The 16,657-nt window shown below is 47.2% G+C and overlaps 1 protein-coding gene across 1 annotated transcript in view; it reads right to left on the bottom strand.

The window, feature by feature from the left end:
- Positions 1-3,921, bottom strand: part of LOC120946803 (pancreatic lipase-related protein 2-like) — a 68,995-nt gene extending 65,074 nt beyond the window's left edge. Inside the window, exon 1 of the mRNA XM_040361510.1 lies at positions 3,823-3,921. Coding sequence (XP_040217444.1) covers positions 3,823-3,825 — 3 coding nt within the window. The 5' untranslated portion in view covers positions 3,826-3,921. The remainder of the gene's footprint in view (positions 1-3,822) is intronic.
- Positions 3,922-16,657: the final 12,736 nt, after the last annotated feature.

A 16,657-nucleotide genomic window follows, 5' to 3' on the forward strand; every position in this document is an offset into this window, starting at 1 on the left:
ATTTTGAATTTTCAAATTTCGATTTTCCGAATTTCAGAAATTCCGTATTTCAGAAATCCGAAAATTTGTAAATTTGGAAATTTCGGAATCTAATTAAAAAAATCAATTCGGATTGCACATGTCTAAATTGGCTTACACCCATGAGAACTTATTGACTGGAATGATTGGCATAGAACAGGGTTATTAAATTAAAATTCACAGAGGTCCGGTCAGTAAAATTTCTTCCAGGGGAGGACCGAATCTCATGTTTGTGCTATGACTCAGATCCTTCACATCACAGCCTCCCAAATACATCACAGTCCCCACCCCCTTAGGCCTGAATCACACTGGCCCTCTGGTTTGGGCACCTGAGGTCCAGGAAGTGGTAGTACAATGCATGTTTAAGTTAGGGTTGCCACCTCATCCTTTTAAACCATATGGTTGGGATCTTTCCTGAGCCTGAATGATGTCAGCGGACTTTAGCCTATTTTTGGCTGAAAACAGGTCACAGGAGTGCAGAAAGGACTGCACTCGTGTGACCTACAAGAGAAGTACAGACAAAAGAACTTTAGCTATACTTCTCCTTTAAAATTTGACAACTGAGATCTAAGAGATTCCTTAAGCCTGCCATACGTGGATTGAAATTTGGCCAAACAATCTACAAATCAGCCTCTGCATAACCACCCTGTTGTCATTTTCTCGATCAATAAGTACTTCTGGCTATAGGTCTCCCTGCTGTCAGAATACAATAACTCGGCAGGAGTGATTCCCCATCCACACACTCAAATCGGGACATTTATTCTTTTTTTTAGTTTAACCCGCTGGTTGAAAAAAATAATAATAAAGTAGAGTAAATTTACAGGCTGCCTTATAGCCACTTAACCACTTAAGGACCATGCCTGTTTTTCAGACTCGGTGTTTACAAGTTAAAAACATTTTTTTTTGCTAGAAAATTACTTAGAACCCCCAAACTTTTTTTTGTCTAACACCCTAGAGAATAAAATGGCGGTCATTGCAATACTTTTTGTCACACCGTATTTGCTCAGCGGTCTTACAAGTGCACTTTTTTTGAAAAAAAAACAACACTTTTTTGAATTAAAAAATAAGACAACAGAAAAGTTAGCACTATTTTTTTTCATATTGTGAAAGATAATGTTACGCCGAGTAAATTGATACCCAACATTTCACGCTTCAAAATTGCACCCGCTCGTGGAATGGTGTCAAATTCTTACCCTTAAAAATCTCCATAGGCAACGTTTAAAAAATTCTACAGGTTGCATGTTTTGAGCTACAGAGGAGGTCTAGGGCTAGAATTATTGCTCTCGCTCTACCAATCGCGGCGATACCTCACATGTGTGGTTTGAACACCATTTTCATATGCGGGCGCTGCTCACGTATGCGTTCGTTTTTGCGTGTGAGCTCGTTGGGACGGGGCGCTTTAAAAATGTATTTATTTTTTCTTATTTATTTTACTTTATTTTATTAATTTTAAAACCGTTTTAAAAAAAAATTGGGTCACTTTTATTCCTATTACAAGGAATGTAAACATTCATATTTGGACTTAAATTCAATAATAATAAAAAAGAAAATTGTCATTTGAAAAAAAATGACAACAAAAAAATGTCCCTTTAAGACGTATGGGCGGAAGTGATGATTTGATGTCGCTTCCGCCCTGCAGTGATATGGAGACGGGGCCATCTTCCCCCACTCGTCTCCATACACAACAAAAGGACCGGACCGGATCGCCTCTGCCGCTGCTGACGGCTCCGGTAAGTGGCGGAGGGCACCGGAGAGCGGCAGGAGTGCGCTCTCCAGCCGCCGATAAAAGTGATCTTGCGACGTATCCGCCGCAGAGACCACTTTTATCTTGTAGTGGACTGCCCGCTGAAGAAGAGGATACCGGGGTTATGGTAGCTAGCTGCTTCCATAACAACGGCATTCCTCTTCAAACAGAGGACGCATAACGACGGTGGGCGGTCCGGAAGGAGTTAATGAATTATCTGAATTTTATGGACCAAATAAAGTGACAACCCTAAACCCTTAAAGGGGTTGTAAAGGTAAAAAATGTTCCCCCTAAATAGCTTCCTTTACCTTAGTGCAGTCCTCCTTCACTTACCTTATCCTTCAATTTTGCTTTTAAATGTCCTTATTTCTTCTGAGAAATCCTCACTTCCTGTTCTTCTGTCTGTAACTCCACACAGTAATTCAAGGCTTTCTCCCTGGTGTGGAGTGTCGTGCTCGCCCCCTCTCTTGGACTACAGGAGAGTCAGGATGCTCTCTACGTTGCAGATAGAGAAAGGAGCTGTGTGTTTGTGGGCGTCCTGACTCTTCTGTAGTCCAAGGGAGGGGGCGAGCACGACACTCCACACCAGGGAGAAAGCCTTGCATTACTGTGTGGAGTTACAGACTGAAGAACAGGAAGTGAGGATTTCTCAGAAGAAATAAGGACATTTAAAAGCAAAATGGAAGGATGAGGTAAGTGAAGGAGGACTGCACTAGGGTAAAGGAAGCTATTTAGGGAAAAACATTGTACCTTTACAACCCTTTTAAGCACTTGACCACTGGGCACTTAAACCCCCTTCCTAACCAGATCAATTTTCAGCTTTCGGTGCTCTCACAATTTGAATGACAATTACTCAGTCATACAACATTGTGCCCATCTGAAATTTTTCTCCTTTTTTTCCCCCCACAAATAGAGCTTTCTTTTGGTGGTATTTGATCACCTCTGGGTTTTTTATTTTTTGCGCTATAATAGAAAAAACACAGAAAATTCTGTAAAAAATAAATAAAAAATCTTGTCTCTGTCATATTAGCGGGTATTGCGGAGTATTGGGGGTATTGCAGAGTATTGGGGGGTTATTGCAGAGTATGGGGGGGTTATTGCAGAAACCCGACGCTCACAAATGATTCCGGGAGCGCGCCCCAGGGGGGCGCGCGAGAGGAGGATTCTGGGAGGACGTCCCAGGGACGTCCTCCCAGAACAACTCCACCGCGCTGTAGACGTGTTTTGTCTATAGCGCGGTGGTAAAGAGGTTAAAGTTTACCATACAGATAGGCCAAACAATAGAGGGGTCATGCCTGATCACCAGAACTGAGAATTTTGGAAATTTTGATCAAGTATTATTTGTGGGAATACCCAAAACTATGATGAGGTACTATCCCAAAGAAATCCAATATCAGATAAAAACTGCCCCTATATAAGGGAGAAAGAAATAGAATAAGACATTCAATGAACCTCCAGGGTTTATAATCCACACATATGATACAAAGTAATAACACAAATAATAAAATCATAAATTATTATAAATATTTAAAAAGCAGTGTCTAGTTGGTTTTGTTTTGTTTTAGTGGTATACACTGCTTTTTAAACATTTATAATAAATGATGATTTTATTATTTGTGTTATTACTTTGTATCATGTTTGTGGATTATACTGTAAACACTGGAGGTACATTGAATGTCTCATTCTATTGCTTCCCCCTATATAGAATGGGATTCTATCTGATATTGGATTTCTTTGGGATGGTACCTCCTGATACACCTGTAAAAGCACATTATCACATCCTTATTAGTCTCCAGGACACATTTACTACGTACCAAGGTTGTGTGGTTTAAATAGTGAATTACAAAATTGATAAAACATGCCAAGTTTGACAGCACATTTTTTTTTAACCGTTTCAGTTCTAAATTTATCAATTCAAATCAGAGAACAAACTCAGAATTCTCTACCAGTTGTATGCTATTTACTAATTAAAATAGAACATCTTGGTTTCTGTAGTAGAACCTATTCAGCCAGCTTCACTTTATGTGATATTCTCACAGAAATACCAAATCACCACTTACCATCTCCAGGCCACACAGTCACAGGTAGAATTTGTATTCTTCTTTTTCAATAAGGTTCCTCTCACTTGTTTGAAATGCTCCAACACTACCTACCTTATATTACCTGGGGTAGGTGTAGGAGGAGAGATCACAGCCCTCTTTGCTCCCAAATGTCACCTCCTTCCATAGCATGCCCTCCTATCAGCTTCAACCTCATCTAAGCATCAATATGCTGCATTCATTTTCTGTGGGACTGCTGGTAGTTTCTAAAGATTATAATGGAATTTTCCACTTCAGTGCATTTCTGGCCACAAGTGGTAGGAGCTAGGCCATAAAGTCCAAAAAATATCGGCCCGGATTCAGAGACGAGTTACGACGACGTATCTCCAGATACGCCGTTGTAACTCTGAGTGCGCAGGGTCGTATCAATGCGCCTGATTCGTAGAATCAGTTACGCATAGATTTCCCTAAGATCCGACCGGCGTAAGTCTCTTACACCGTCGTATCTTAGGCTGCATTTTTATAGCACTGATCGCTATAAAAATGCCAATGGTCCCAAAAATGTGTCCAAAGTGTCCGCCATAATGTCGCAGTACCAAAAAAAAAAATCGCTGATCGTCGCCATTACTAGTAAAAAAAAAAAGATTAATAAAAATGCCATAAAACTACCCCCTATTTTGTAAACGCTATAACTTTTGCGCAAACCAATCAATAAACGCTTATTGCGGGTTTTTTTAACGAAAAATATGTAGAAGAATACGTATCGGCCTAAACTGAGGGAAAAAAAAAGTTTTTTTATATATTTTTGGGGGATATTTATTATGGTAAAAAGTAAAAAAAATAAATTTTTTCAAAATTGTAGCTCTATTTTTGTTTATAGTGCAAAAACTAAAAACCGCAGAGGTGATCAAATACCACCAAAAGAAAGCTCTATTTGTGGGAAAAAAAGGACGCCAATTTTGTTTGGGAGCCACGTCGCACGACCGCGCAATTGTCAGTTAAAGCGACGCAGTGCCGAATCGCAAAAAGTGCTCTGGTCTTTGACCAGCAATATGGTCCGGGGCTTAAGTGGTTAAAGTAAGACATCAGGGGTGTTTTTAGACCTTTGATATTTCCCCAAAGCCCCCAAATGGGACTAAAATTGCAAAACAATTATACTGTTCTACTGACACCGTCCACTGTTCTGCTTATATACATGCATGTGAGTTTGTGCTTTGGGATGCACCCTCTAATGCAGTGGTTCTCAACCATGTCTTCAAGTACCCCCAACAGGCCATGTTTTGGGAATTTCTCTTATATAAAATAGCTGTCCAAAATACCAAGCCATTGTGTCTGATTTAAAGCACCTATGCAAGATAAAGGAAAACCTGCAAACATGGCCTGTTGGGGGTACTTGAGGACAGGGTTGAGAACCACTGCCCTAATGCAATAGGCTGCACATGCCAATGATAAAGGCTTTTTTTTAATGTATACCTACGGTAAGCCTATAAGAACTTGCACCATTAAGGAGATACAGTATTTACTTTAGCAGCTCTGGTGATGTCACCAGCGCATACGCACTACGCTCTCAATGGAAGATCCATAGAGAGATCCGTGCCGTGGCCGTAACTTCCGCGCCCATGTGTGAGAGTGACATCATTACAGCTCAGCCAATCAGGCGGCAGCTGCCCACGAACCCAGAAGGAAGACTTTTTTTTTTTGGGTAGTTTACTATCGCTTTAATTTTATTATACTTTATTATTAGACCTTAATTACATCACCTCCACAGTCTTCATACCCCTCATTTCAGTTTTATTCCCCAAAGACCCCAGTGGTATTTAGAATTTGTTTGGTCCCTGGAAAGTCATTTATCTGGTGGGTTGCTGAAACCCTCATTTCTATCGTGTCACCTTCACACATTGAGCATCTCTCACATTCAACACAATTAGTGAAGGATGGTTTGTGCTAGTTCATTTCGGTACACAACTCCTCGTCATCATTATTTACCTCATTACATTGAGGTCTTTGTGTCTAATTTCCCTAAAGACATTCTCCGTGAATACATCCCAGATTACAAGTACTTTCTTCCTGGTTTCTTCCACTATTTAAAAAGTCAGAATCGCACCATTGTCCCGAAATTATAAAAATTGGACCATTTGTACAGAGAGGTGAATTCGGCTCTTTGTTTCACATTGGCAGATTTTACTATCAGCTTCAACCAGAATGTACTTTATTGGCTCCTGACAATGGCTGCCAGTGTTTCTGGAACTTTATAAGACAGATATATGGTCAGACTGTAATTATCATAATTAACATTAACACAAACTCTTTATCCTTAACTGAACCGTGGCATTTATCTCCAAAACCAAAGCTTAAAGCTGAATTGTCTAAATTATTACAATGCACCTGTGCCCCCCAATCCCAGCTACTACGGGATTAAAGTAATTGTAAACGTTATTATAACGTTAGTGTCACGGAACCATGAACCAGACGTACAACAAGAGATAAGTGAAAATAAGAAGGCTTTATTGAAAATCAAGCTGTAAAGCAAAAGTCCAAACGGATGGTTAAACAGAGTCTTGCGAAGCCAGAGGTCAGGAACCAGAAGGGTAGTCGGACGAAGCCAGGATCAGGAACCAGCAGGGAAGTCAGACGAAGCCAGGATCAGGGACCAGCAGGGAAGTCAGACGAAGCCAGGATCGGAACCAGAAGCAGCAGCAGTCTTAGAAGCATGTGAACACAGGAGGACCAAGCAAGGAACTGAAGCCACAGAGCTCCTATATATGTGAGCCAGGCATCCAGCTCCTCCCAGTGGGAAGGAGGAGCCGCAGGGTGGGAGGCTACAAGAGTCCCAGAAACCAAGATGGCCGCCAGCACATGTCAAACGAAGGAGACAGGAGAGAGGTAAGACCATGACAGTACCTCCCCCTCAAGGGCCCCTCCTCCGCGGTGCAAAAAACGGTTTCTGAGGGAAACGTGCGTGGAAGGCTCGGAGCAAGGCAGGAGCATGGACATCTGCGGAGGGAACCCAGGAACGCTCCTCTGGACCGTAACCACGCCAGTGGACCAAAAACTGCACCCGACCGCGGACCAGGCGTGAGTCCAGGATATTGCTCACCTCATACTCCTCATGATTGCCCACTTGGACCGGACGAGGCCGAGGAACCGAGGAAGTGAAGCGATTGCACACCAGTGGCTTCAACAGGGAGACATGAAACACGTTGGAGATCCGCATGCCAGGAGGAAGCGCAAGGGCATAGGCTACCGGGTTTACCCTGCGAAGCACTCGGAAGGGACCAACAAAGCGAGGAGCCAGCTTGGGAGTGGGCACTCGAAGGTTGAGGTTGCGAGTGGACAACCATACACGGTCTCCGACCTGGTAGGAAGGAGCAGGCGCTCGTCTGCGATCAGCCTGGAGTTTCTGGCGCTGCGCAGAGACCTCAAGGGACTTCTGGATCTGTACCCAAGAGGCGCGTAGGACGGAAAGGTGATCCTCCACAGCCGGAATATCCTGGGGAGAGAATGCCTCCGGTAACACGGCAGGTTGGAAACCATAATTGGCCATGAAGGGAGACGTCCCAGAGGAAGAGTTCACCGCCGTGTTCCTGGCAAACTCAGCCCAAGGCAGGAGGTCAACCCAATTGTCCTGGTGATCGGAGACATAGCAACGAAGGAATTGCTCCAAGGCCTGATTGGATCGTTCTGCGGCCCCATTGGACTGAGGGTGGTAGGCCGAGGAGAAGGAGAGATGAATCCCCAACTGGGAGCAAAAGGCGCGCCAGAACCTGGACACAAACTGACTCCCCCGATCCGACACTATCTCCTTGGGCAAACCGTGCAACCGGAAGACCTCCCAGGCAAAAATCGTGGCCAATTCTTGTGCAGAGGGTAACTTCTTGAGAGGAACACAGTGGCACATTTTGGAAAACCGATCCACAATCATGAGAATGACCGTATGGCCTCGGGATGCAGGGAGATCCACAATGAAATCCATCCCCAGGTGTGACCATGGGCGCTCCCCGGTGGCTATGGGTTGCAGCAGGCCCAACGGAAGGTGCCGAGGGGACTTACTCTGGGCACAAACGGAGCATGCCGCTACATATGCGGCGATGTCGGAACGTAGGGAAGGCCACCAGAACAGACGTGAAACAGCCCAGGACAGCTGATTCTTACCAGGATGCCCCGCAGTCTTGGAGTTATGGTAGGTTCGCAACAACCGAGTGCGCAACTCCTCAGGCACAAAACATCTGCCGTTGGGTCTCCCAGAGGGAGCACCAGATTGAGCCGCCAAAATCTGCTCACCAAGGGGAGAGGTCAGGCTGGTGCGAATGGCGGCCAGGATCTGATTCGGAGGTATGACCGAAGTCGGTATAGATTCCTCCCTGGACAGCTCGGAGTACTGCCGTGATAAGGCATCCGCCCTGATGTTCTTGGAACCGGGTAGGTAGGAGACCACGTAATTAAAACGTGACAAGAACAGAGCCCATCTGGCCTGACGTGGTGTCAATCTCTTGGCCTCAGAAAGGTAGGTCAGATTCTTGTGGTCCGTCAGGATGAGAACCGGAACCACGGAGCCCTCGAGCAAGTGCCTCCACTCTTTGAGAGCCTGCACTATGGCCAATAACTCCCTGTCACCAATCTGATAGTTGCACTCCGCGGGTGACAGTTTCCGGGAGTAAAACCCACAAGGAAGCAGCGGACCCTCTGGTGTTCTACGCTGAGACAGAAGGGCGCCTACTCCCGTCTCAGATGCGTCCACCTCGAGGACAAAGGGCAACCCAGGGTTGGGATGAGACAGAATCGGGGCCGACACAAAGGCGGATTTTAGGGCCTCAAAAGCCCGGATGGCCTCGAGCGGCCAGACCTGGGAATTACTGCCCTTCCTGGTCAGATCCGTGAGAGGCTTGGCCAGCATGGAGAAGTCCCTGATGAACTTCCGATAATAATTGGCGAAGCCCAAAAAGCGCTGCAAGGAACGAAGACCACTGGGCTGAGGCCACTGTAAGACAGCCGAAACCTTCTCAGGGTCCATGGAGAACCCCTCAGCGGAAATGATGTAACCTAAGAAGGTTACCTGGGATCGGTGAAATTCGCATTTCTCAAGCTTACCGAACAGCTTGTTCTCTCGTAACCGTTGCAACACTCGCTTGACATCCAGAATGTGGGCCTCCATGGATTCAGAGTATACCAAGATGTCATCCAAATAGACCACCACACACTGCTGCAACAGGTCACGGAAAACATCGTTGATGAATTCCTGAAAGACTGCGGGCGCATTGCACAACCCAAAGGGCATAACCAAGGATTCATAATGACCGGTCCTGGTGTTAAACGCGGTCTTCCACTCATCGCCCGCCTTGATCCTTACCAGGTTATATGCCGCCCTCAAGTCGAGTTTGGTAAAGACCGTGGCCCCCTTAAGGCGATCGAACAGCTCGGAAATCAAGGGTATCGGGTAAGCGTTCTTAATCGTGATGCGATTAAGGCCCCTGTAATCGATGCAAGGCCTCAACTCACCGCCCTTCTTTTTCACAAAGAAAAATCCAGCCCCTGCCGGGGACGAGGATTTGCGAATGTGACCACGGGACAGCGCCTCCATCACGTACTCCTCCATGGCCTCATTCTCCGCAACCGACAGTGGATAGACCCTGCCGCGAGGAGGAACGGCACCAGGTTGTAACTCTATGGCACAATCGTATGGGCGGTGCGGAGGTAGGGCAACTGCGCGCACCTTATCGAATACATCCCGGTACTCCTCGTATTCAGGAGGCAACAGAGAGTCCGAGGAAGTACACAGCAACTTGACAGGCCCATGGATGCAACTAGCCCCACACTGTGGTGACCATGAGAGGATCTCGGCCGATCTCCAGTCAAAAGTCGGATTATGCTTCTGGAGCCAGGGGTACCCCAAGACCACCGAGTAGTGTGGAGACGAAATAACCTGGAAGCAGACTGACTCTCTGTGAACGGCACCAATGGCTATCCCCACTGGAAGGGTCTCATGAGTCACGTGTGACGGCTGGAGGGGTCTGCCGTCTATCGCCTCTAGAGCCAGCGGGGAACCTCGAGCCTGCAGAGGAATGGAATTGGCGGCAGCGAACTCACTATCAATGAAAAAACCACCAGCACCAGAGTCCACCAACGCCTGGGTCGTCACCGAGCCCCCGACCCAGGAGAGGACAACAGTGATCAGTGGTTTATCAACACGGGAAACCGGGGACGAGGAGACTCCACCCAAGATCTGCCCCCGACAGGATCTCAGGTGCGAGCGTTTCCCGGACGGTTCGGACATGCCAACCGAAAATGCCCACCGAGACCACAGTACGTGCATCGGCCCTCGCGTCTCCGGAGTACCCTCTCCCCCTCGGACAGGCGAGCAAACCCCAGCTGCATGGGTTCACCCCCAGACAAGTCAACCCCAGGAGGCGTGGGAGGAGAGGGAGGCACGGGTGGGACAGCAAACGTAGGCGCCAAACTGTTAGGAGGCCTCCGCAGGCTCTCCTTAAAGGAAGGTCTCTCCCTGAGTCTGGTGTCAATCAAAATCAGGAAAGAAATAAGAGCCTCGAGCTCCACTGGTAGGTCCTTAGCTGCAACCTCATCCTTCAAGGCATCCGAGAGACCATGAGAGAAAGCAGCGACCAGAGCCTCATTATTCCAGCCCACCTCTGCTGCCAGGGTACGAAACTCAATGGCGTATTCGGCTACGGATCGTGAACCCTGTCTGACGGACATAAGGAGCTTCGCAGCAGAGGCGGCGCGAGCCGGCACATCGAATACCTTCCGAAGAGAAGCAACAAAACCGGAAAACTCGGCAACCACCGGATTGTTGTTCTCCCATAAAGGGCTGGCCCAGGCCAAGGCCTTGTCCGAGAGCAGCGAGATCAAGAAGCCCACCTTTGATCTCTCAGTGGGAAAGGCATGTGGCAGCAACTCGAAATAAATGCCCACTTGGTTAAGGAAACCTCGGCACTGAGTTGGCTCTCCCCCAAATCGCTGTGGAAGGGGGGCAGAACCGATCATACCCCGAAACACCGCAGGCGCAACAACAGGTGTCGGGGTAGACTCTGGCGCAACAACCGGAGCGGCAGTAGGAGCGGGCCCAGGAGCGACAACCGACCCATCGGCAACGGGAGCGAAATGAGCCATGCGTTCAAGCAGGGTTTGCAACGCCACGGCGAACTGACCCAACAGGTAATCCTGCTGATCAAGTCTGGCAACCAGCGTGGGTAGCGAGGATGGCCCTGTACCGTCAAAATTCATGGCTTGGTCCTAATGTCACGGAACCATGAACCAGACGTACAACAAGAGATAAGTGAAAATAAGAAGGCTTTATTGAAAATCAAGCTGTAAAGCAAAAGTCCAAACGGATGGTTAAACAGAGTCTTGCGAAGCCAGAGGTCAGGAACCAGAAGGGTAGTCGGACGAAGCCAGGATCAGGAACCAGCAGGGAAGTCAGACGAAGCCAGGATCAGGGACCAGCAGGGAAGTCAGACGAAGCCAGGATCGGAACCAGAAGCAGCAGCAGTCTTAGAAGCATGTGAACACAGGAGGACCAAGCAAGGAACTGAAGCCACAGAGCTCCTATATATGTGAGCCAGGCATCCAGCTCCTCCCAGTGGGAAGGAGGAGCCGCAGGGTGGGAGGCTACAAGAGTCCCAGAAACCAAGATGGCCGCCAGCACATGTCAAACGAAGGAGACAGGAGAGAGGTAAGACCATGACAGTTAGTAATAATAATATTATACACAACAGGGGTGAATCTTCACCCGATATTAATTTATTCGTCTTTTTTTTTTCCTTCACAATGTAGGGAACCGGATTATCCCTCTATTTTAAACCTTGTAAACACACAATAGGGGGATCCATTCCCCCCCTGGGAATAATCGTTTTTGGCTTTCTCACTCAATCTTTCTGTTTAATTTATTTATTTTTTTCTTTGGGTGAGGTGGGTTTTTGCACATTTATAATATTAAAATAATAATAATATATGCACAATAGGGGTGATCTTCCCCCATGTATTACATTTTTCGATCTTATATATTTTTTTTTTTTTTTCTCTTTCACAAGATAGGGAATTTGGCTTTCCCTCTTTTTACACTTTGTACATACACAATAGGTAAAATTTATTACTCCTGGATTAAACATTTTTTTTTTTTTTTTTTGTGTGTGTCTCTTTTTCCTCTCTCCTCCTCTTTCCTCTCGTCTTGTACCCTCCGTCTCTACCCTGCCCCGTCGCCTCCATCCCCCTACCGCTAGGGGGGTCTGAGTTCTGTCCCCAGGGCCCCCCCCCAGGGAAATTAAATCTTAAAGGGAAAATTAGACATGGGGCAAGTTTGAAGTGAGTAACCCTGTAGCACTAGTGACAGACGAAGTCTTCTCCTTCTCCTTTTTTTTTTTTATGGTATAAGAGGTACCTATTGAGACCACTATGTTGTAAGTCTGTATGTTGATTTTATGTGTATTTATTGTTCTGTTTGGAAAAAAATCAATAAAAGAAATTTTGGAAAAAAAAAAACACAATTAGGCACAACAACAATAGGGGGGGGATGGGGGAGAAGGGCTGTAGCATTACATTACTTTATCTCAATACCACCTTGTCCCGGGTCGCCAGTATCTTCTGGCCCATAGTCTGTCGGTGGGAGGCACGTGCACAGTCCCTTCCAAAACACATTTCCTGACTGACTCCATGGCAGCCTACGTGTGGGTTAATCCCGCCTCCTCTCCAATGTGATAGGACCCCATACCCATAAAAGTTAACTCACCAGTAGCACCAGTGTTCCTTTTTTTTCCTCCTCCATGGATCAGAATCATTTTCTTCAAGGAATGGAAAAGGGCACACTTTAAGCGATGCAGCTCGGATCCCAGCCATGGGCGGGTGGAGAGCTTCCCAGCACACTTGGTTGTTGCTGTGGCGTGTGCTGAAGACGTCTAAGGATCCGGCTGGCAAGGTCCCTTTTTACATATCTTTCCATGGCAGTCGTTTATTTGTGCCTCTGTGTTGTTTGTCTTGTGTGTATGGCGGCTGGAGCGCTTCTGCGTTTCAGCACGCCTGTGACTTCCTGATTCCCCATCGCTAGTGCCCCGCGCATGCGCTGTATCCACCCTCAGAGCGAGGCTTGGTCACGCATGCGCAGTCCGTTGGTTCCCGCGGCGGCCGCGCAGGCGCCGTGGGATCGCGATCCACTGCGCAGGCGCGTTCGTGGAGGACGCGTGACGTCACCGGCGGGTGATTTAAAAACAGCTGCTCGCCTGTGTTCATTGGGTTTCCCTTCAGGCGAGCAGCTGAGTGTCTGGGTGATTCCCTTCTGGTTGCCAGGTCAGTTAGTGATTTTGCTTCTGGCTAAATTGATTTTACCATGCTCTGCTATAGACATATGTTTTATCTGCATGTGATGCAATTGCCTATATGTCTCAGTTTAATTCTCCCTGCTTGCCCTGTGTGATTATGTCCTCGGCTAACAGGTTATTGAAGTGCTAATGTCCCCTCACTATTTCTAAAGGTTAATTGATCTATTGTGTTGTGTGAAGGAGATCTGTGTTTAAGTGGCTTGTGTTAATTATTCTGATTGCTCCATTGTGGTAATTATCTCTCTATATGCGGGGTCGAGCTGTCTAGTTAATGTATTCAGTACAACTAGTAATCAGCGTCATTGATGTCATTGTCTAAAGAAAATGTGTTTTCAGCATCGGCTCCGTCGTGTCTGCCTAATCATCTGTATGGAAGCCCCAGTGTGAGGGGGCGGAGATTTGTCATTGTAACAGTTTTGGAAATTACATATAAGCTGTGTGTTATAACATTAAAGTCTGTCTTGTTCTAGCAGTAAGCCTGGACTAATGTGTGGCTTAATGGGCGATCTCAGGAATATTCCTCCTAGTGGAATATTGGGTGACGTTCTTATGGAAGAAGGGAATCTTTGACGGGGATATCATACCGATTCCGTCACAATTGGTTGGCAGCAGAGGGATTTTCCCTTCTACTCTCCTTTACACCCGGATTCCAAGCAGACACTGGAAGAACTACTGGAAGTTCGTGGAAGGATTGCTAGCAACAAAACCAAGCGGGTCATCATAGCAGAATCAATGGAGATAGACCAGGAGGACGGGATTGCAGCAACGCCAGCAGTACAAGAGATGGAGACACCAGTGATTCAGGAGGAGGAATCACCAGCCAACAAGCTAATGAGAGAGAAGCTAGCATGGTTCGGCCCGAACCCAACGACGGATGTGGTGCTGAAAGTGATGGACCTGTTAGCGAAGGAGGCTAAACAAATAAGAGTAGCAGAACTACAGAAGGATAAACAAATAAGAGACGCAGAACTACAGAAGGATAAACAAATAAGAGACGCAGAACTACAGAAGGATAAAGAAATAAGAGACGCAGAACTACAGAAGGATAAAGAAATAAGAGACGCAGAACTACAGAAGGATAAACAAATAAGAGACGCAGAGCTACAGTTAAAACTGGCAGCAGTCCGACAAGCAGCCGCACATTCTCCAAACAGTGAGTACAGCACAGCAGACGCAAGGAAGATTCCGTTTAGCGCTTTTAAAGCTTTTGATGAAAAGGACTGTGAAATTGATAACTACCTGGCAGATTTTGAGCGACAATGTAACCTGCACCGAATAGCTAGAGGAGAGTGGGTTGCAATATTGTCAGACAAACTGTCAGGCAAAGCTTCTGATGCTTTCCGGGCCGTGTCAGATCAGGATATCCATAGCTACGCTCGGGTTAAAGAAGTGCTCCTGGCTCGTTATGCAGTAACCCCAGAGTCCCACCGACAGAAGTTCAGGGACTCACGCAAAACCACGGAAGACTCTTACGCGGAATGGGCATGCCAGTTGTCCCTGTTGGCCTCTAACTGGGTTAACAGCAGCTAGGCCACCACCGCAGAGGACATTTTGCAACTAATGCTCCTCCTGGAGCAATTTTACAATCACATCCAGATGGACGTCAAAGACTGGGTGAGAGATCGCAGGCCCATGACTCTACCAGAGGCCGCGAAGTTGGCGGATGAATATGCGGATACTCGCAAGACGAACCAGGTCACACCACGGGTACAACCTCCACGACCAACGGCGCCCTCACACCCACCAGCCGCTAGATACCAACCTCCTAACAGACCGATGACATCTAGCCCTCGCTATCCACGCCAGGAGGACAACGAACAACGCTGCTTCCGGTGCAAACAGCTGGGTCACTTCAAGCAGAATTGCCCCATGAATGACAACACCAGGTCAAATTGGTCTCAACCTGGGTACCGCCCACCAGCAGCAGCCCATTGTTTAGACTCGGCTTGGGATCTCCAGGAGCTGGGTCAGGAAGAACCATTGGACACCCTTTACGAAGTCCTCACGGTACAATCTGTTATTACGGACAACAGGGAACACCATTGTCAGCTGGTCATGGGCGCCAGCCCTGAGCCGGAGGGGCCCTGGAGGGAGCTGGGCAGAAAGAGGCACCGCCGGCCACCCTCCAAGAAGAAGAGGTCCTGGAAGCCGTATAACAAGCTGACCTGGGAGGATAAGAAGCGACTGGAGGAGAGGGAGTCGCAGCGGGCGTCCCAGATGCGGGCCGAGATGTTCACCAAGGGCCCACCGGTGGCCCCTTACACCACCACCCAGTTCCTGATGATGAAGGACCACATGGAGAGCCTGCAGGACATGAGCAAGCAGGAGCTGATCCGTGAGTACATAGAGCTGGAGGAGTGCATAAGCCGCATGGAGGAGGAGAACAACCACCTGAGGTCACAGCGGGCTGACCCCCCCAGGCTCCATGAACTGGAGATGGAGCTGGAGAAGCTCAAAGAGGAGAACTGGTGGCTGCGGAGGGAGCAGAGGGTGGCTGACCCTATGGGGCCCTGATTCCCCCCCCCCAAACTCTGAGCACCGGTGCTACAGCATGTCAACGAATATAACTTTTTCTTTTTTTTTTTTATGAATCTCCTGTGATTGTCATTTCAGAGCCATAACCTGCCCCTCCCATAGCGGGGCACCTAGACGGCGGCGCACAGACCCATTCGCCGTCTTCACACTGACTTCTGGTGACTCTGCAGATCGCACAAAGACTTGGGGACTGACCGGCGTGTGATCTGACGACCCGGTGGCATACCTGAGTCTGAAGCAGTTGCCAAGGGAGGTCAGTCACGCCAAACGGAGTTAACCTCGGACTAAAAGCTCTGAACCCGTCAACCCTACTGGACCAGGGAAGGTCCAACCGGGTTTGTCGGAGCAGGGAGAAAAAGGGGGGCCATTGTGATGCAATTTCCTATATGTCTCAGTTTAATTCTCCCTGCTTGCCCTGTGTGATTCTGTCCTCGGCTAATAGGTTATTGAAGTGCTAATGTCCCCTCACTATTTCTAAAGGTTAATTGATCTATTGTGTTGTGTGAAGGATATCTGTGTTTAAGTGGCTTGTGTTAATTATTCTGATTGCTCCATTGTGGTAATTATCTCTCTATATGCGGGGTCGAGCTGTCTAGTTAATGTATTCAGTACAACTAGTAATCAGCGTCATTGATGTCATTGTCTAAAGAAAATGTGTTTTCAGCATCGGCTCCGTCGTGTCTGCCTAATCATCTGTATGGAAGCCCCAGTGTGAGGGGGCGGAGATTTGTCATTGTAACAGTTTTGGAAATTACATATAAGCTGTGTGTTATAACATTAAAGTCTGTCTTGTTCTAGCAGTAAGCCTGGACTAATGTGTGGCTTAATGGGCGATCTCAGGAATATTCCTCCTAGTGGAATATTGGGTGACGTTCTTATGGAAGAAGGGAATCTTTGACGGGGATATCATACCGATACCGTCACACTGCATTTATTTATTTATTTGTTTAATTCACTATGTTAATTCAATTGATTTGGATAAATGAATTTTAATT

This window comes from Rana temporaria, chromosome 8 (assembly GCF_905171775.1).
Source record: "Rana temporaria chromosome 8, aRanTem1.1, whole genome shotgun sequence".
In the NCBI taxonomy this organism is placed as follows: Eukaryota; Metazoa; Chordata; class Amphibia; order Anura; family Ranidae; genus Rana; species Rana temporaria.